The sequence below is a fragment of the Dermacentor silvarum genome, chromosome 4, assembly GCF_013339745.2.
Source record: "Dermacentor silvarum isolate Dsil-2018 chromosome 4, BIME_Dsil_1.4, whole genome shotgun sequence".
Classification (NCBI taxonomy): Eukaryota; Metazoa; Arthropoda; class Arachnida; order Ixodida; family Ixodidae; genus Dermacentor; species Dermacentor silvarum.
In genome coordinates, this window is record NC_051157.2 from 135,717,587 (window position 1) to 135,738,996 (window position 21,410).

The 21,410-nt window shown below is 45.7% G+C and overlaps 2 protein-coding genes across 2 annotated transcripts in view; one reads left to right on the forward strand and one right to left on the reverse strand.

Moving 5' to 3' along the window:
* Positions 1-21,410, reverse strand: part of LOC119448918 (MAM and LDL-receptor class A domain-containing protein 2) — a 666,053-nt gene that overhangs the window by 153,985 nt on the left and 490,658 nt on the right. The window lies entirely within an intron of this gene.
* Positions 1-21,410, forward strand: part of LOC119450647 (MAM and LDL-receptor class A domain-containing protein 1) — a 464,623-nt gene that overhangs the window by 115,500 nt on the left and 327,713 nt on the right. The window contains exons 21-24 of the mRNA XM_049666103.1: positions 1,826-1,919; positions 4,589-4,705; positions 5,991-6,241; positions 11,046-11,277. Coding sequence (XP_049522060.1) covers positions 1,826-1,919; positions 4,589-4,705; positions 5,991-6,241; positions 11,046-11,277 — 694 coding nt within the window. The remainder of the gene's footprint in view (positions 1-1,825; positions 1,920-4,588; positions 4,706-5,990; positions 6,242-11,045; positions 11,278-21,410) is intronic.

Sequence of the window (21,410 nt, forward strand, 5' to 3'; positions counted from 1 at the left end):
GAGAGCTACTAGAATGCGGAAAATTGTTGGGAGAAGCGAGTTGGCCGGATAATCTGGCGCAGAACTCTTCTGCCGCGTCAATATCCGGTCACTTTTGTGAAAGGGCTAGGGCCTTGAAAGGAAACCGCTGCACGGGCAGTGTCCAGAGACCTCGTACCGTCCTCCACAATTGCGATAAAGGCTTGCGAGGGTCTAGAGACTCCCAAAACGCAGCCCAGCGTTGTGATTCCAGCTTAGCTAACCGGTGCTGGATCTTCTTTTGGATGCGTCTGGCGGTCCGTAAATCATCCATTTCATGCGTGCGGTGGTGCCTTCGTTCAGCACGTCGACGAATTGCTCGAAGTCGTTCTAATTCTATATCAAATTCTATTAGCTTCGAAGAGCATGTGAGAGAGCACTCTTGCAATCTATAAATTTGTACTATTCTTAAAGTGACCATCAATATACATTTTTTTTGTTTTATTGGAACTCAATATGTCAAATTTGCATTGCAAGCCATGGATGTATAATGCCAATAAAAAGGTAAGAGTGAATAAAATAAGTCTAATTAAAATGCAAGTCTTCAAGTCTAACATTTTCCATTACTCAGTTAGCCAAATAATTCGTGCATGTTTAGCGCTTTGACAGGTCAAAATTAGTGTAATGGTAGGTATCTCATTGAAGTGTGTTACTGTTGTTTGTGCATGTGTAAACTTCCATAATCAAGCGCCAAGCATTTGTGCCCTTGGACCAAGCGAATCTTAGAAGTATAAAATGCTTTTTTAATCTTATTCGTGTTAGTATACTTAACGATAAATTGGAAACTACTGGGACCTGTTGGCATTCCTTCTTGTGAAAAATTGGTCCGATTGAGATTTCCCAATGTATTGTTTGGTTTAAATGTGGTGACTAGCACTGAACACTTTTTCTTGGGTGACTTCACTCATCTGTGAAAAGACTGATTGAAATAAAATACGTTTGTCCAACAGTATGTTGTTGAGCTACCAAAGTCGAAAGATTTGTGAAAATGTCATTCCATATTCACCTCAGGGTATGTTTACCCACCGGGCAATGCGATTTGTGCAGGCTTGTTTAAGCAAGCCTATGTGCCTGTGCGCACAATTCAATAGACGTCTTACAGGCTAAAGGTATTATAAATATCTGAAAGATGAGGGGTATAGTGAACAGGCATTCATGCAGGCGGTGTCAATTCAATACCCATGCTACTAATAAGTAAGGCTGTACAAGTGGCAATCCTTTTTCTTGTTTTTTTTGTTATATGAGCGTCACTTGAAAAACAAAAGAGCAGGCATACCATACGTCTATATTTCACATATGCTTGAATGAAACATAATAAGGGGACATGTATTACCTTTATTTTGGTTGCCAGCACTATGTTTACCTTACAAGTGCTGAAGGTATTTGCATGTCTTAACAATATCAGCAACTGCCAACGAAACTATTCCGTGAATATAGATTTTTCTGAAGAAAATGACAAAGCTGTTGACAAAATTGTGTCACTTTTTGCCTAAATAGGAAAACGTGGCATATGTAGAAGCGTGTTTTGGTCAACCGATACAACAAACGCGTTATCATAGGTTTTGGCATCTTGAATATTTCACGTATTCCTTGATATTGGCTGCGTTTTGAGCAGTTATCGGTAAATTGGCTTTTTAGATAGGTCACTATATATTCTTGATCAGTAAATTACTGAGCGGTATGAGTTTACCAGCGGCGGAAAAATGATACGAACTTAGACAGGATGCTTTGTTGATAGATATCGCTGACTACTGCAAGTAGTTTTCTTCATTGTTTATGGATGTTTCTCTCACATAAAATATTGCAGCTTGTCTTTGAAGCCAAGCTCAGGCCCAGAATTCCCGGCATGATCGCCATTGACAACTTCGTCCTCAACGACAACCGCTGCAGCAGCGACAAATGTACGTAGCAATTTTTTCACCGTGGTAAGTTTGGTAAAGATTCCAGGAGCTCACAAAATGGTAATTTGCTAAACTACGGTTACTAGTAAGTTAGGTGTACATTTAAATACAATACTTGAGCTATGGCGATTGTTGCTAACGTAAGACTGCACTAAAGTTTGTCGAATTTTTATGGCCTATACTAGATATTCTTGATAAAGACTTTGAACGTTAAAAGGACCACACGAACGCAAACAGTGCTACAATTACACTTCACCGAACAAAACATCAAAATGATGCAGGAAAATAAATTACCAGTTATATCTTCAGATAGGCTTGAACTACCATTTCACTGCGAAAAGAATAATTTTTGTACAAGTATGCTGGATTGAGTGATATTAGTTAGGCAAGAGTGGAACATATAACAAGCCAATTGCATGAAAGATCGAAACAGGTGCTGAATATGACAATCTTAATTTTTCTGACAATTTTGCACATTACGCGCACATGACTGAATAATGATAAAGTGTTACTTCTTCTTAAATGAAAATATAGTAAGCGGGAGAAAATAAACAAAGGTAGTCGGGCGACGACCACAATTTCATGAAATGTGCTTTTTCTTAAACTCGCAAGAGTGTTTAAGGTCACGCTAGTATAATATTGCAAATACATTAATTTACAGCGAAAATACAAGTAAATGGAAAGTAGCTCAGATAATTTGTGAGCAATGTAGCTATTAAAAAAATTATCGAGAGCGCTACATTTCTCAAATGCGCGCATCCCAGGTTGTTGAGATTTACCGCAGAGATAGACTTTTAAGTGGATCACAAACTGTGCATTTTTGTTCTTCTACTAATTTTTAAGGCATTTTTCGAAGCATCAAAATTTAAAAACATTTACTTTAATGAAAAATCTCTACAAAACGCCGTGCTCAATTTTGTTCAAGGTGACTCAAATCCTTGCATGAAGAATCCCGAATAATATTATGAAAGGCATGTTGCGTCATTTTTATTAGAACAAAGTTACGAATGTTCGAATATCGTTTTTCGAGAGAGAGGTTCATAGCGCGGAAATTACAAAACGTTAATACGGGGACAAGCCTCCTTCTCTTCTGAGCCTTGTTCAACGGCAAGAATGAGGAATTAGTCTTCGGTGGAAAACGTTTGCGGAAAAAACGACTGTTTGAACGAAACGCAGTAGCGTAGTTCGGAACGTCACTGCAGCGGCCGGTATCCCTCGTCAACAGTCCTGCATTTTTTTCAGCGAAGTGCCAAAATAAAAGCTGTGGAAATGGAGGGGGAGCTAACGATGTTTGCCTTGTGCAGTATGTCTGTGTGCCAGTTCAGACGTTGTCGAAGCGCAGATTTGTTCGAATAAGATCAATATGCGTAGCTTTCAATATGGCTTCTTTATTGCAGTAGAGCAAGTAAAAAAATTCGTCGGCCCTTCCACGCCGTGAAGATAAATGATAAGCGATGATTGTCCCTTTGTATACCTTACCGTATACCCTTTACCATCACCTTGATGTTTACTGGAATGTGCCCTTGTTTTTCATCCTACCTTAGAATCTCTTCATTCGTTTATACTTGTGTCGCTGTTCGTCGGAGCGGATCACACTGCTATGGGACAAGTTGTTGTCGAAGCGCTTGCGTTCGATGTCTCGAGTTTGCTCGGCGGCGTGGTTAGCACCATCCGCCCGCCATTGGCACTTGCGATTCTTCAAAACTAAATTGCTACAAAATTAAATCTGTCCGCCACGTGAGACAATGAATGACTCATACCCCCTTAAGCAATGGCTCAGACCCTCGTAAGGCGGCCTCCCCATTACGATGACCGCTGAGAAGTGACATTTTGCGCGGGAATGATGAGCGGCAATGGAGCCATTTGTGGAAGAAGACAACGACGGTGACGAAGGCGGGAGCAATGGCTCGAGCCTGGTCGCGCGGTTCCACCGAGGGGCACCAACGTGCCACCTGTGGAAGAATAGGACGACGCTGGAGCCATTGCTGATGATGATAGCTTTTTGCATACATGCACGCCACCAAAATCTGTGCCTTATAACAAGTTTAGTTTGAAAAGCTATAATTTCATATTAACACCCGTTGTCTCTAGTTTCTCAAAGTTAGTGCTTTGCAACAAGATTGTTCACGCGGTATGATTTATATTAAGGTAAGCAATATAAAGTTTTGCTGCTTTTTATTGATTCAAACTTATCCATATTAAGGGTTACATGTCTCCAGCACAGAGGAGGCAGTTCAAGTACTGCTACCACAAATATTTTGTGCGGAAAATATAGGATAACGTGCGCTCGTTTTTCCAATATTGCACAGAGATTTGTTTTTTACATGTGTACAATATCTCCGCTCAGTCTGAAAAATCAAGCGTTTATTCCAAATACTCTTGATCGGAGTTTTCCTATTAAGATGCGATTAAGACGGGATGCGTTAATTATGAAGTACGGTAATATTAACTAGCGGATTTTTACGTGGGATGTTTTTTATATTACCTGCCTGGTCACCAGTCACAGCAGCCACGCAGCCAAGCCGTTGAGTCGTCCCTCTTAAAAAGCAGATAGTACATGTGCAGTCATCAAAGGGCAGTCATCAACGTGCAAACTTTATCGAAATCTTTGTATTTTTGAAAAGATTTAGTGGTCTTTTGGTAATTCTTCCTTGCTCTATTTCAAGCAGATGGGGCGTGCAACTTCGAGTCCGACTCGTGTGGATGGGTACTGCACAACTGGGAACGTACAAGTGGAAGCAGCAGTGTGTTGCCTGCAGTTGATCAATCCACTATGTCGCCTTCAGGTAAACTCCAAAATAACTTCAAGGTACAGTGTTACGCGATCTCAGATGGCACGTATATCAGTTTCTTGTAACGAATTGTTATTCGTGCCCTCGTGTCTCTTCCTCCTCCTCCTCATGTCCTTATGCCATGCAAGCATGTAGAAAGCAGCTTTCATGTTAAGTATTCCTTCGCGCCGAACACTCGCATTTTACTCAGACATCACGTCGCTTTGATCTTTTCGACACACCTACAAGTGTAGCCTGCTATGTTCTGATGAATTTAGTAACATTTTTTCTACTTCTACGCTAGTTATGTACTAGTTTTATTTCTGACAAGCGCCATTTTAGACTGCAGAAGGTGTGAACACTAACATTTTCAGGGTATTTCTGCCAAATACATTTATTTTCTCGAGAGTGGCCAATCTGTACATTGTTCTACCTAGATATGCGTGACGCGTCAGAATTGTTAGCACCTCCTTGTCAAGAAAGCCCCATATGCCATAATATCCCCATCTTCAATAAGACCGTCTTCAATTCCATCAAAAAAACCTCAGGCACACTTCTGAAGATTAGTATGAAGACACAGGCCTGTTAAATGTCTATTTGAGGTAGGAAACAAGGTAATTTAATTGTGGCGAGCTCAGGTAAAATGCTATTATTCTAAGTATTTTAATTTGAATACTATTCGCTAGTTGCACTTTTTTAATGTTTCGTTATGTGTGCTTACCGTGTAAAACATTTCTGGACATTTTGAAGTGGCACATGCCATTGTTAACATTTATTAACACTTATTAACCTAATACTCTTTCTTATCGTCAATGCCCCTCCAACCAGAGCATTTCAATTCTCCCATTTGCGAAACTAAACTAGTGCCAATGTTCAAAATAAATGCATGCTGACTAATGCATGGCGTATGATCTCGTTTATTGTTGCATCAGGTGTGAGAAAACTAAAGATCGCAGTACCAGAAGAATGTGCTATGCTCCTCTATGAAAAACACAAGAATTTCGGAATAAGTGCGACTGTATCAGTCGGATTGCCAGTCATAACGATCTTTCAGCACGATTTGCTCTATCGAGCGCGGTGCTCTATCGAGCGCGGCGTCTCAGGAAGTTGGCAGCGATGCGCTGGAGGCAAGTTTCCTTTTACCAGTCACAGTGGTGCCGCGTCAGTCAAGAGATCCTCGCATATTGCGCTTCAGCGAAACCACAAATGGTACAATCTAAGAGGACTACCCTCTCACATTTTAAATTGCGCATTTATGTCATTAGTGTCTGTTTTGACCAAATCATGAACAAATTTACAGGAAGCTACGCCCTCGCGAAGGCTCCTGGCGGCCGTATGGTGAGCCCTCGAAGCTGGTACGATGCCACTCAGCAGATGTGCCTCCGCTTTTGGTTCTTCCTCACTGGCACCCGTGCGGAAATGCTGAATGTCACCCGACTGATCAACCAAGACCAAGAGGAGTCGCTCTGGCTTGGCACTGCATTTAGCGCCACAAGCCGAACGTGGTATCAAGCGTCTGCTAACCTGGCCGTTTACAAGGAAACACCTACGGTGAGTGGCTCTGAACTGTCCACAAGTCATCTGTTAGTAATAGCGCAATATGACTTTCTTCAATGCAGGTTAGTCAACCTTCATATGTCCATGTATGTTATGTCTGAAAATTTTGTAAAAATACGGATAAAGAACAAGTAAATCTTTTTTACGATGGGAAATTATGCTGATGTCGTCTCAGTGTTCACGCTGAACACAAGTTCAGCGCTGTGGTGTCTCACTTCTTGGCCGTCCGTGTCTTACGCACTGGGAAAAACATCAATTATGATTAATCTATATGACAGGAATGTGGGAGAAAGTAAGGGCGACACCGGAAAGGATGCTTCGTTAGAAGTATATTAGACCTTTCCAATGAGAGCTCCTTGGCCGTCGCCACAATTCGGTTGTCCCCCCGCTTAAAATTTTCTTGCACTTCGATGGTATTTTGTGTGAGGCTTGTAGTGCGTGAAAAGGAAAGGACGAAGGGAGAGGTGACACACACAGGCGCTAACTTGCAACAATATTTATTTCGAGAAAAGGACCCACACATATATAGAACTTGTTCGCATACATCATCATACATGCGTCGTTTACAAAAATATCTTACACACCATTACGCAGGTAAGCTAACTCTTTGCGGGAAAGGGCAATTGATGGTTGTGAAATACAGTTATCCCCGAGCCTATCAATCATTTCTGCTTCGATAATTTCGCGTGTTAATCTTCCTCGTGCTCTTCCCACGATGGAGCACTCTCTGTATGCTGGAGCACACGTCGAGCGGTCACCTTCATCCGCCCCGGCGTCAGCCCACTTGCAATGCTTGCAGTGAGCGTCAAGGAACCCACCCCGCTTTTCTGCTACAGTATTACCGGTGTTACCTTAAACGCTCGTTGAGGCACCTTCCGCTTTGTCCCACGTAATGTTTTCCCCACTTTAAAGGAAGGTTTTAAACAATTTCTCCGGCAGATGCCACAAACGGGTCCTGGTGTTTGTTTTTGCACATGCACTTCTCAGACAGGCCTGGCCTGGTTAGTCTCCACTGACATTGCAATTTTGTAGATGCTGAAAACACGACCCTAACATTAGCACGTTGACCTATTTTTTAAACTGTGTGATAGGCCGTGGATATACGGGATGACAGCTACGTTCTTCTTGTCTAGACAAGGCAGGCTGGAATAATTCTTTGATAACTTCGACTTCAGCAGACTCTCAGCAACGCTAATAAGGACATGTGTAGGGTAACCTGCCAAACGAAGGCGGAGGATCTGATCATTGAAGCTGTCGGTCATCAGCTCAGGGCATGACTTACATAACGCGCTTGACAAGCATGTCCTTGCTATTCCCCTCTTAACCAACTTAGAGGGCGTGGACTGATATGGGAGCAATGGCTTGTTCGCGCGAGGCTCGTACTTCCAGCGTACATGGTCGTTGCAAAATAAAAACTTAATGTCAAGAAAGCGAATACTTCCGTCAATCGGCAGTTCATGCGTTACTTTTAAAGGAGATAAACCCTCGCGTATAAAATAAAGTGCATTAGTGGTTAAAAGAGCCTCACGATGTCATACCAACAAGCCCAAATCACTGCATTACAGTATTTTGTGTGCTTGTATCTTTCCTTGCTTTTTCCAATAACTTGCGCTTGATCAAAGAGAGGCCGGCAACCACAATCGCGACCATGCCATGCCAAGGTGCCCACTGGCAACCCTTTCTATGTTATACCTATTTTCTAGGACACGTTCGCTTAGGCATCGCCCAGTTATATAAAAGTGCTCACCATTCCAAGATAACGCAATAAACAATGCCTTCACACAGGGCACGAACTTCTATTTATGCATAATGGTGATCATTTGTCTAGGCATACCAGCTTAAAGCTCAACATTGAAGTTAATACAGGCTCTCTACTATCCTCCTGCGCAGTGTGCAAGAAAGCAACATCAGTACCATCAGTGCAAAAACCAACTGAAGCGGCAAAGGAAACTTATATCTGAAAGTTAACTGGGAATGTCGCATTTTCAATTGTTTCTAGCATCAATATAATAAAATTCAGAGATCTACTAATTTACCTAGGAAGTTAATATTTACAGCAGTATATGCACATTATAAAGCTACTTACCTTACTTTGTATAGTGGCCTAATAATTTGTTATCCATTCAATGCTTCGTCTTTCCGGCGAAAATGCGGCATTTCCGATACCCCTAAAGTCGATATGGCTTGTAAACTGAGAACTCCCGTCAATTTCTCACTTACGATGAGACCGCCTGAACAAAAATGCTTAACCTTGCACTCGGCCGCGCAACGCTTGAAACAGCGGAGCTGGACGATCGTAGCCCAGCATTTTCTAGAAGTGCGCGCGAACTTTTGATCTTACTACTCATGATGATGATAATTTCTTTTCGCGCGTCTCGGACTTACGGTTGTCACTGCGCGTTGCATAGCGCAGCTTGCAACACCGACACCGCGTTCCAATGCCGACATCGCGTTCCAGGAGACCCGCTCCGTGAATGCGTCTCTCTCTCTCAGCTCTCATAGCGCGCAAAACCTCTGCCACCTCGCAGAACACGAGTAGGCAGCGTTGCATGTAGGCTCCATTAAGCACGAGCATACGAACGCGCCAGCTGTGGACGTAGAAGACGACGCTCGAACGCAGTCACATGGTTCGCATAAATGCATGCTCTGTAGGCGTGGCTGTATAGCCTAGGGAGCCTACATGCAAGCGCTGTTTTAGCGCTTGCATGTAGGCTCCCTAGTATAGCCTAGTGCTTACGACGCTCGCTTTGGGACCGGGGCTACGCGGGTACGAATCCCGCCTCGGCAAGAAAGTTTATTAGATGCGAAGCATCTTATGATCGGGGCTATGTCCACTCACTCCCTCCCTCCCTACCTCCCTCCATCCATCCACCCGCTGTGCGTCCACACCCCTACTGCGCATGCGCATCCTCCTCCCCCTCCTCTCCTCTTCTTGTCTCATCTCCTCTCCTCGCGGCATTCATGTGCATCCTCCTCCCCATCCTCTCCTCTCCTTCTCTCATCTCCTCTCCTCTCGGCATTCCTCCTCTCCTCTCCGACGCTTCTCTCCTCTCCGGATTGCGCAACGAATGGCAGCACCTGCGGCTCTGCGCGCGATAATGCGAAGCAGCTTAGGTTAGAGACGCGACGGTAGGCGCCCCAGAGGCACCGGCAACAGTCACCAACGCCGCGCGCGTTCGGTGCGAACGCGGGCAAAACGCCGATGGCGTCGACAACAGTTCTGCGCATTCCTGGTGCTGCTGCATGTCCAAGTTTATACAGCTGATAAAACTACCTTGAGTCCACCCCATGGCTGCTTCGCGTACTACTCAGGGTTCCCCTACGGGAAGATGGTGTAATTTTCTTTCTTTTTTATTAGTCTCTTGCTACGCACCACAAATTCCAGCTCGCTTAAACAGCTTCGCTGTTCAAAGTTAATAGCCGATTGCTCGGTTTTGGCTTATTAGCGATTTATTACTTAGTATCACCTATAACTTCATGGTTGCCACTTACCACTGCATTACTCCAAAAGTACCATCATGCCATATAAAAACGGCTTTTTAATATTACCTGTGCTCTTAGTACAAACACCCCGTAAGCCCGTTTGCTAATCTTGCACCCGCCGCACGTAAAACGTCTATGAACAAGTATATCCTGCGTGTTACCTACCGTCGCAACAGCAGCAGCAGTGGTCACGGCTGTCGCCGCGATAGGCAGAAGCCACTACGCTTTAAAAAATGGCCCTCACTTCCCTGCTTCCTAATCGCATTGTATTAGAAACTACTGAAGGTATGATATCTTGAGCACTGCTGTTTTTATTTGAGGCATATCCCAAAGAAGGTTCTGCATTTCTTCAAAAACTAAGACGCGAGCCGTAGTACATGCTTATCCAATCGTTATGTTCAATAATTACGTAAAACGTCGCTCCCCCAAGATAGTAGTGTAGATAGCAGCTAGTAATGGAATATTCGAAAAATATTTCGAATACTACTTCAGTTGAGAAACTTTTTAGGCTCAACGTATGGAAATAAGGGTGTTAGGAAGGGCTTATAAATACCCAATTCACAAGGATTACAAGCTTTACATTTGGTTGTAGCGGGGGCTGCGAGAAAGACTTTTCGGGAGTAATAGTATTGGGCCCTTCCGATTGTTTGTCATTCAGTGGCGCATCGCATCGCATTTCTAGCGAATCGCATTCATATAAACAGTGGTAATGAGCTAGGAACGCGCATCGCATTAATCCGCGAGGCGATGGTAGATTTAGGGGTGGGAGTCGACTCACGCGCGTGGCACTACGTTCTCGGGAGAGTTAATGCGCTACCTGTAAACGGCGTCGCATCGCCTTTCCCGGGTGCGCTTGGAAATTCGATGCGCTACTGTCGCATTCATGCACACGCGGCTCTAGAAACGGCGTGCCTTGGTCATGTTCACAAAGCGCTTTTAAGACAACGCACGCACGCACGCACGCACGCACGCACGCACGCACGCACACACACACACACACACACACACACACACACACACACACACACACCCGCGCGCGCGCGCGCGCGCGTGTGTGTGTGCGCGCGCAAAATGACACCAGCAGATTTGTATTTCTGACTCCTGCGTCTTCTGCCTTTGTCGTTTTCCTTCAAAGCTCAAAAGCCAAAATGAGCTTTGAGTGATATTTTTGCGAAATCCTAGGCTAATGGAGGAGTGTCTGCCGATGCTGGAGTGTGCTATTCATATGGGTCCTTGAAGCACAAACTCATCAAATCTTCTAAGCAAAAGAAGTGTTTTTTCAAGGACAAAAATTGTTTTTTTTTTGGCCACGCAGATTGTCTTCGATGCAACGACCTCCGGTGACCCGGCAGCAACTGTAGCCGTAGACGACATCACCCTGGGCAATGTGCCTTGTCCTCCCCCCGGGAGCTGCTCCTTCGAAGAGGATATGTGTAACTGGTTCAACAACAAGGGTCTGACCAACGCACAATGGTACCGACACCGTGGTGCAACGGTTTCCAACTCAAGTGGAGTGGAGAAGGACCACACGTTGGGCACAACTGATGGTAAGACATTCCATTTATTCTTTATTATATAGTTATTTACCAAAGAATCTTGTAGATAGTGAAAATTTACAGATTGGTACCCCAGTAATTATATTTGTAATTATATTTGCGTCGGACATTTTTATATTAGTATACCAGAATGTATCAGGCAATTTAGAGGTGCATTTCGATAGTCAATGCTGGTGCACGTAATTAGACAGCTCTGTTATTGAAGGATTTGAAAATGCGCCCCTGGTACGTCACCTTTGATCACTTCAATCGCATCGTTGAATCTTGGAAGGTCAAGCCATGTCACCTATTTTTTTATTTCACAATGAACAAGCAACTTTGTTTTGAACAGTGTTACAACGCGCTCGAAACGAAAACTCGGTATTAGAGCAATAGGTTAAGATACAGATGACCCGTACACAGAAAGCTTCTATAAAGTCAAGCGTGTCTTTCGAGTCAAACAGATCAGGTACATTAATAGCGTAAAAGGAAAGAATAAATGCATTCTACAAAAGTCACTTATGTACAACGGCAAAGCCACACGAAAGTAGAAGCATGGTACATATGGGTTATCAAAATATTAAGACCAAGCATGGCCCCATTATTTCTGCTATGCCAACTTCAGCTTATGTTACGGTAGATTAGTACAAAAGTTCTTCCGTTTTTCAAGATTCTGTAATGTCTACGCTTCCATCGTCTCCCGACTTCTATATCTGGGTTTCTCCTGGAATAGTAATTCTTGTCCCGCAAAACAATGTCCAGTTTCTTTACAAAGCTGCGTTGCCTCATTTCGCCGGTAAATATTTATTTAGAGAGGTCTGGTAGGGTTCTGGCCTCTCTGTGATATTTCTGCATCGTGGCATCTTCGCTAGGATTCATCCACGGGGATTCCGTTACTGCAATTTAAAACACTATTAAGCACCTTAATAAATTAAAGAACCCTGTCGACTAATAATTTGATTTTGTCTCGTGATTTCGGATTTTATTATTATAGATTTCTTCTCGTTTTGTCATTTTTTATCTCACCCATGCTTTAAGAGTGTAAATTTTAATTTGGTTATATATACTTCTTTTAAAGCACTTGTAAAACCACCTGCTTCTTGGGTCGTACTGAATATGAGTCATTCTTCAGAGACAAAAGAAACCACGCTTAACCTGATTTTATACCATCAGATTCAGGTGACTCAGGCTTAGCCCCTCATAGTTACGTCAGACATTAAAACTTATTCTAAATAGTTCATCGTAAAAAAAATTTGAACACAACTCACCTACGATGACTATCCAGGTATGCGAATAGACGAAACACGTCATGCATGAGGCTTCGAGTATTGTAGTTGGGTTCCTCCCTCCAGCTTTCCTCTGGACAAATGCGCATTCTAGTAGTGCCGCTTTGAGGTCCGTGCAAACCAAGTGGCACATATACAGTGACCCAAGTTGGCGTCAATGTGGTTCCTTAAAAAGTGACACACAGTCAGTGGCACCTACCCACCGTGAAGGGCACACATTTTACACTGAACAACTTTCTGGATCGGCCCACGTTTTTGGCGGGATAGTCAGATAGCCTGAAAAAAGGTGCTTTGAAGTTTCCAACTGCAGGAACCAGCCTGTGCATTGCGATTTCTTTAAAAGCAATGCTTTCACAGTGGCGATTCCACAGGACATCGATTTTAGTTATGCAATTTCTATCGCTTACACCATATTTAGACGGTTTTCTTGGCTCACATATATTTCACTTTGATAGTTTTCGTCTATGACGCACCATATATTCAACATGAGGATGTACAATACTAGCGAGAATTTTCTATAAAGCACTAAATTACTTGTAAAATCTAGTAGTAGTAGTAGTAAACACTTTATTTAGGTCCTGAGAAGCTAGGCAGGGGGGCCTGCTAGCCGTTGGCTAGTCCCATGTCGGAACAGAGAGGCCGTGCCTCTGCGCTCGTTCACGGGCCCTCTGGACAGCCAGGAGTTGGACGTCTTGTCTGGGATCTGTGATGGCCTTCGTCCAGTCTTCTTCTTGGTTAAAATCCTGTAACACAGGGCACTGCCAGAGCATGTGATGTAATGAGCAAAATTCAGTGCCACAATCTGGGCATAATGGACCGATGTAGGGGTGAAGTTTGTTCAGAAAGCCCCTAGAGGGGTAGGACCCCGTCTGGAGCATGCGGAGCGTGCTAGATTGTGATCTGTTGAGCTTATGATGGGGGGAGGGAAAACTGTGCCTATCCCCTCTGTAATGTGATGTAATTTCGTGAAAAGTAACTAGAGGATCACTGTGGAAGAGCTCTCCCAAACTCACCCGAGGCACCATCCCGTCGCGGCATATGAAACCTCGCGCACGGTCGTGGGCTATCTCATTGAGGTTCAGGTGACCCGGTAATACGTCTGATCCCATGTGGGCTGGGAACCAGACTATGTGATGAATAGTGTCTGAGGGGGGTCTGCCGTTGATAATCCTGGCTGCCTGTTTGGCTATCAATCCCGATGCGAACGCTCTAATTGCCGCTGGGGAGTCCTTGTAAACTGTAGTGCGTGTTGTATCAAGTAATGCGAGAGCTATAGCAGCCTGCTCCGCCACGTCGACCAATGAGGTCTTTGGCGAAGTTGCCGAGAGGAGATCTTCCCTGTCATTGACTATAGCTACGGAAAACTTGTAGGAGCTCGTGTGTCGTGCCGCGTCAACAAAGGTCTCCGTTCCGGATAAGTTCTTTAGGAAAGCCCTAGCCCTTGCCAATCTTCGACCTTTATTGTGTTGTGGGTGGACGTTTTTTGGAAAAGGGTCTACAATAAAGGAATTCATTGTTTGATTATCAAGTTGCGTGGTTTCTCTCTGATTAAAACTAGGACAGAGGCCTGCCGCATCCAACAGTCTTCTGCCTGCTTTGGAGTTCGATAATCTAATAATTTGTGCTGATCTTTGCGCTTCAATTAACTCCGAAGTGGTGTTGTGTACTCCCAATTTCATGAGTTTCTCTGTGCTAGCCGTGATTGGAACACCAAGCACTTTTTGACACTTTTGCGCATGAGTGTATGTAATTTATCTTTCTCTATTTTTGTCCAAGAGAGGGCCATGACTAGGTAAATGACATGGCTCATGAGGAAAGCGTGGTGAAGCCCTAAGGAGTATATCCTCGCCTATGCCGCCTTTCTTGTTGGACACTCTCATAATTAATTTCAGAATGTTCTCTGTTTTCGTGGTGAGATGAGCTATAGACTTTGTGTTGCAGCCCTTCGAGTGTAATAAAAGCCCTAGAATTTTGATAGAGTCTACAATAGGGATGGTATACCCATCCCTGGTACGAACGCTAATGGGCACCTGATCGAGTGGGGTGAGTCCCCTAGCACCTCGTCTAGCCTGCCTGTACAGCAGGAGTTCCGACTTTCCAGGCGAAAGTGGAAGTCCCGCACCGTCCAGGAAAGAATCTGTAACGTCTAGAGCATCCTGTAGAGCTTGTTCGACCGTCGCCTCCGATCCTCCGGGACACGAGATTGTAATGTCCTCAGCATATAATGCATGACCAACATTAGGAATTGTTGCAAGGCTTTCCGACAATTTGCGCATTGCTATGTTGAACAGAAGTGGTCAGATAACTGCCCCTTGGGGTGTGCCCCTTCTTCCGTGTGTGAAAGACTCCGACACTGATTGCCTCAACTTTATGACCGCCGTCCTGCTCTCAAGGAAGGATTCAACGAAGGAGAAGAATTTAACTCCTAAGTTCAAGGCCGATATCTCCTTAAGGATGTAGCCATGTGTAATTGTGTCGAAGGCCATGGATCGATCTAGTGCGAGTACCCCTTTTACATCTTTGTTTTGAGAGTCTATGATCTGTGTTTTGAGCAGGAGCATGACATCCTGCGTGGAAAGCGAGGGCCTGAAACCCACCATATTGTACGGGAATAGCTCATTCCGCTCGATATGTCTCGATATCCTGTTATGCACTGCATGTTCCGCTACTTTGCTAATGCAAGTGTGATGGAATAGTTCGGCACGTATGTCTGTGTGCAGTCAGGCGGTAATAAACGTCAGAGACGCACGAACGGATTTAAACGAACATTTATATAACATGATGGAACTGAAACAAGGCAAACACTAAACACAGCATACAGAGCAAAAGTCCTTACACCAAACACGTCTACACGAGGTCCTACGCGCAGCGTTCGAGAGAAGAGCAAATAGGCCTCACGGATTCAGTACGGATGTCGTCGATCGGCGGTAGGTCGTCTCGAGCAGTCGCGACGATTTCTGTTGATGAACTAACGCACGACGACCCTCGTGGGAGGCGAGCCAAGGCCGGATGACAGCACGGGTCCTCAAATGAGGCAGGCGACGGCCCACGGCTGCATTACCGTGGCCAGAGCACTCGAACGGGTGTCAGGCGGGTGGCTTCCACCGCCACAACTCCACATGCCACCTCGAGCAAGAGGCGGCCTCCAAGCAAAGGCCTCAGGCCTCGAGCAAAGGCCTCGGTTAGGCCTCGAGCAATGGCCTCGGTTAGGCCTCGCCCCGGACACAGCCTGAAGCTGCTCCAACAGGCGGCAACGAGCAGGCAGCAGCCAGGCCTGCTCCAAACGGCGTCGCACCAGGCGCCACTCTGCGTCTGCACCGACAGGCAGGCGCGTTGTCCTCAGGGCCGCCTCAGGTACCGCGGCAGGAGCTCCCGGAACAGCGCACTGGTCCTGCGTCTTCCAGTCACGAGCCCACTCTGCCCGTCCAGCACCCGCGTCTTCTTCTTCCTTTTTCTCTTGCTTCGTTTTTTTTTGAGCGCTGCCAAGCGCGCAAGCTGCCCCTGATGATGATGTCCCCAGCACATGGCTCGTACCCACTTTGAAGCTGTCCCTAGCTCGCCTTCTTCTGTTTCTTCATTCTTCATTCACATGTCTCGATAGTTGTCAAACCGTCCACGCACATACACAACACTGATAAGGTCACTGCACTACAGCAAGAAATAAGGGAGATAGGACGGAGATTCTCCAAGCTAGGTGATTTACCTGGCTTGGGGATTAAGACCACTGTGGCCTTTTTCCAACTGTACGGTACTACACCCTCCTCCCATACCCTGTTTACCTCGTTCACTAAGGAATGAATGGCTTTGTCGTCTAAATTTCTTAAGAGCCGGTTTGCGACTCCATCGGGGCCTGGGGCAGACCTTCCGTTAAGATTATGCAGCACTTCCCTGATCTCAGCTTCCGAGAAGGGAGCGTCCAGCTCTGGGGCAGGCGCGCCCTCATATCGAGGGTGGGAAGAGCTTGAGCTTTGGTGAAGTGGAAGGTAATTGTTGGCTAATTTCCTAAATATGGATGCTTCTGAGATGCCGTCCCTTAGCTCCTTATTAATAAGTCGGTCTATGGCTAGTCTCTGATTACCTTTCGATTGTCCATCGTCTAGGAGATGTTTGAAGAGGCTCCATTTACCTCCTTTTCGCATTTTCCCGTCCGCTGCCGAGCGGGCGTCCCTCCACTGCTGCTTATTTAATTCGGAGCAATGCTGCTCAATGTGCGTATTGAACTTGGCGATCTTTTTCCGCAGTCTCCGATTGAGTCTTTGTGTTTTCCACCTCTCGAGGAGAGAGCGTTTGGCTTTCAGGAGGTGCGCTAACCTTGCACCCATCCCTGAGGCATTAAATTCTGTGACTATTTCCTTGGTGGCCTTCTCGACATCCTTCTGGATATGTACAAAGAGTTCACTGAAGGTGTCGTATACTGCCTCATCTTCACCTCTTATTTTCCTAAAGAGGTCCTAGTCTGTGTATTTGTACGTTTTGGGGGAGGTGCTATTATTTCCATCCTGAGTTCTATTATGTAGTGGTCGCTCGCCAAGTTCTCCTGTAAGTTTGACCATTTCGCCTCCGCATTTCTACTGAAGCTGAGATCAGGCGTCGTGTCTCTGGCGACCGAATTTCCCAGCCTCATTGGGAAACGTGGGTCCGAGATTAGCGTTAGGTTTAGGTCTGTACTAGCTGAAACTAGATTGGCCCCTTTCTTTGTTCGTGCTACGTAACCCCAAGCCGGGTGGGGAGCATTGAAATCTCCAGCCACTGTTAAGGGGTGCGATCTCGAGGTGGTTACGACTCTATTTAGGAGTGAGTGGAGGTTATGCTTATAAGCCGAAGGAGAGCTGTACAAGTTGAGAATGAAAATGTTACGCCGGATTTTGCCATTGGGGATGATTTCAATTAATTGTGCCTCGAGACCGGATCTCTTATCCGAGTTACAAATTTTGACTTCGTTTTCTTGAAGAGAGATGTCTTTCTTGACAAACGTGCGATACCTCTGCCATTTTCTCCCTTTTGGCTAACCGAACGGTAGCCCGATAGATTTACATTATCGCTGAGAGTTTCCTGCAAGAGCAGGACGTGCGGCGTTGACGCTTGTGATTTGATGAGCTGCAGTAGAGCAGCTTTACGCCTTAAGAAGCTTGCACAATTCCACTGCCAAATAAGTATGTTTCCGGTTTATCCCGCCATTTTGAATTATATTAAATTAGCAAAGCCTGCAGCGAACTCGTGTTATCCGGATCCTGCTGTACTTTCTTGACTTTTCTAATGGTGCTAGCGGTGGTGGTCTCGATTTTGCTAGAGTCTATCGTTTTCATTTTAGACTCGAGGATTCCTACTCTACGTGTCAGGTGGGAGATGTTCCCGTTCATGTGCTCGATAGTGCTTGATTGAATGGCTAAGGCCTCTCTCATCTGCTTGAGGGATTCCTCAATCGCCGCAAAAGACGCGAGTACGTTTGGCTCTGGCTTAGGGACCTGAGCGGGGGTCTGGTCAGTTTGCATGGCCTCTCTTTCCGTAGTCGCGGGGGAGAAACAGCTTTGCGCTTATTCGACCCTTCAGCTTGAACCGGGATGGGTGAGTCTATTTCGGGGGGTTCACGTGAGTTACGGAAGAGCTCGAACTCGGACCTCAACTTTCGTAGTGCCTCTTTAAGTTCTGCATTTTCTTTCTTAAGCATTAAAATCTCAGATTGTTCTTTCTTATGCTCCGGCGAGATGCCCTGTGTTACTTTTTTGCCGCTTTGGATGTTCAGCCTGGCCTTGTCCGCCCAGGACATTGGTTCCTGGATTCGGACCCTGGAGCCTGGACGTCCTCTCGAACGGGATCATCTGCTGCTATTGTCGCGCCCTCTGGAGCGTGAGCGCGACCTGCTGCCGGGGCGCCCCCTGGAACGAGAGCGGGAGCGCCCTCTAGATGCCGATCTATGGCGGCGGGGAGAGGAGAATGTCTTCTCTCCCGCCATTGCTTCTCCGCCGCCAGATGTGTCGGAGCCACGTGGACCTGACGCCAGCTGTGTGTGCTGTGCGCGCCTGCGGCGCCGCCGTCTTTGGCGCACAATGTACGGCACCTGAAAGCGCTGTTTGCACTTGCGGTCAGCCGTTTGGTGTGCGCCACCACAAATTGCGCACTTGGGATTGCATTGATGATCCTCTGATGGTGTCCGCATTCCGCATCCGCGGCATTTTTTCTGATCTTCGCCCTTCGGGCCAACATCGGCCCTGTAGCTCAATTCTCCACACGCGTAACAAACGTCCATTTGCCTGCGATACAAGGAACAAGGGTAGCGAACACCATCACACACGACGTTTTGGGGGACCTTTTGTCCGTCGAACAACACGATCACTGTTGGTGTTATCTTGATTCTTCGAACACCCAGAGCGCCGGGGTTCCTCCGGTTGACGATCATCTCCTTCAGTTCTGCATCACTGAGATCCAGGTTGATTCCGCGGATCACTCCTTTACATGTGTCGTCGGACGCAGCCACGTAGGCCGCTACTGCTATGACGATATTACCCATACAGATCTGTTGGACCCTGGCGTAGGCGCGCGCGTTCGCCTCGAATGGCGTGGCAGCCACAAGAATGTTCTGGAAGGGGTTCGTGCACAACGTGTCGTCGAACACCTGCTCCGCTGTTAGGGAAGCCGCCTTGGCGAGCGCACGCTTGGACATAATAAGGTCTGTCGTCTTAACATCCAACCCTCCACGAGGCCGTATAATGGTCTTAAAGTCATCCCTAGGAAGGTTCGGGATTCTGGAAGCTTCCACGACTCGTCTAAATACGTTCTGTGGGGCAGTGCTGCATCCGCCATTACCGCTTCCTTTCGCTGACGTGGGCACGTTAGAATCAGCCCGCTCGGTGTGTTTTTCTTCTTGCTCACCACTTCGATCCTGCCTGAGCACTCCGCTTCCTCCGGATTGATTTCCATGCCTTCTACAACTGATGTGTTGGAGGCCATTCTCTAGCTCGACGACGCGTTGGGCCAAGGCTCGCCGCCCGCCCGACCGCACCTGGCATGTTAGGCGTAGCTGCGCGTCAACGTCGCGTAGGGTAAAAGGTCTCGGGGAAGACCGAAAAATCCACCCACCGGTAAGATTCTGGTATCCGCTTGTTGCTTGCAACAAGCTGCGTCGAATGATGGACAATTCTTGTGGGTTGAGGCAAAAAATCCGATCCAGAACGTTTGTAGAGACGGGAGCCAATGTGCTCGCACATGTGCGTTCGTAGTCGTCATCTCTGTAAAATCTAGTAATTTGCGTAAACAAGGAATAGGATTTGGAGTCAAGCAAGATAATACTTACTTTTTCCAGCTTGAGCAACGCGTCCTGCTATCCAACCCCTGCTAGGTCTTGTAACGTGAAATAATGTTTAACTTCCAAAAGACATGCGCTTTAAACGTATTAAGAAAATTTTGTGCAAGCAACAATTATTGATGACCGCATCAACAGCGTCGTTACTTTACCTTCAGAAGGTAAAGTATTAAATAATCCTGGGGACTTCACACTTGAAGTGCGTTCAGTAGCTGGTATGCTCCTGTTAAAATTATTACAGTGCTTTCTTGATCGTAGATTACGTGAATCTTTCACCACAATCCATTAAAGCAGCTAACTATTGTTTCAAGTATTAAAATAAAATTATGCACCATTTTGTTGGTCCAAAACGTATGACGCCTTGTTCGGCCGTATGGAGGCTCCCGTCTAGCTACCATGTTATTGAAATGTTAACAATGGCCTAAAAAACTTTAGCGGCTGGAATTCTCGTGATTGGTTTTTAAAAAAATATTTCTTGCCTAAAAAACATTTTTTTCCCAATCAGTGGGCGTTAGGCATCGAACAGTGGACAGCTCCGTTATTTGACAAGCTTGATGCAGTTTAAAACTATAGACTAGGTTGCACAGTTACAAAGCAATCTTCTTCCATTTCGATTTCTTTTCGTAGTTTAGAAAAAAAACCACATGCTATTGCTGTGAATAACGCACAAAGGAGACGACGACGCAATTGGAGAAGTAACGAAAACAAATTCACTTATTTGAGCTTCTCAGCTGTGTTTCTGCTTGTGTCCTCGTCCACTTTACGCTACAGTCTTTAAAAATTATTTCCGATTTGCCCAACTCACTTTAATTCTACGCTCCTGCTGCTTTGGGTACTATAGCAGGAAACACGAGGCGGTTTGTTTGAATGCAAATGCAGAGGAGAAAATGAAGTGAAATGTATAAAAAAACTGTATATCAAACATTATATGAATGAGGGTGTCTGACTCTTGATCTTGTAAACGGAATTGCGCCCGCTGGAAAGAGTATCTCGAGCCTGAGTTCTAATGTTGCACACCTCTTGAAACAGTACAAGCAATAGCATTTTCCACAATCTTGAATAATACTTGACGCGCACATCAACAGTAGGACAATAAAGACCAATGTGTGGGAATATTACTTCCATACGAGACATTTAGTTATACATGGACACTAATTATTTCCATACGATATACAGCACTCTTCGTGAAGACAGCCCAAACAATGCGAAAAGCTGGTGGCAAAATACACAGAGCGCTACGGGCCGTCTTTCGCGATGTTCGAATTAAGATGCTGCACCCGCCGGGGTGGCTCAGTCAGCTAAGCCGTTGCGCTGCTGCGCACGAGGTGTCGGGATCGAATCCCGGCCGCGGCGGCGGCATTTCGATGGAGGCGAAATGCAAAAACGCCCGTGTGCTTGCGTTGTAGTGCACGTTAAAGAACCCCAGGTGGCCAAAATTAATCCGGAGCCCTCCTGTACGGCATGCCTGATAATCAGAGCTGGTTTTGGCACGTAAAACCGCAGAAAGAAGAACTAGAACAATTAAGATTCTACAATACCAACTATAGCTGGGACTAAAA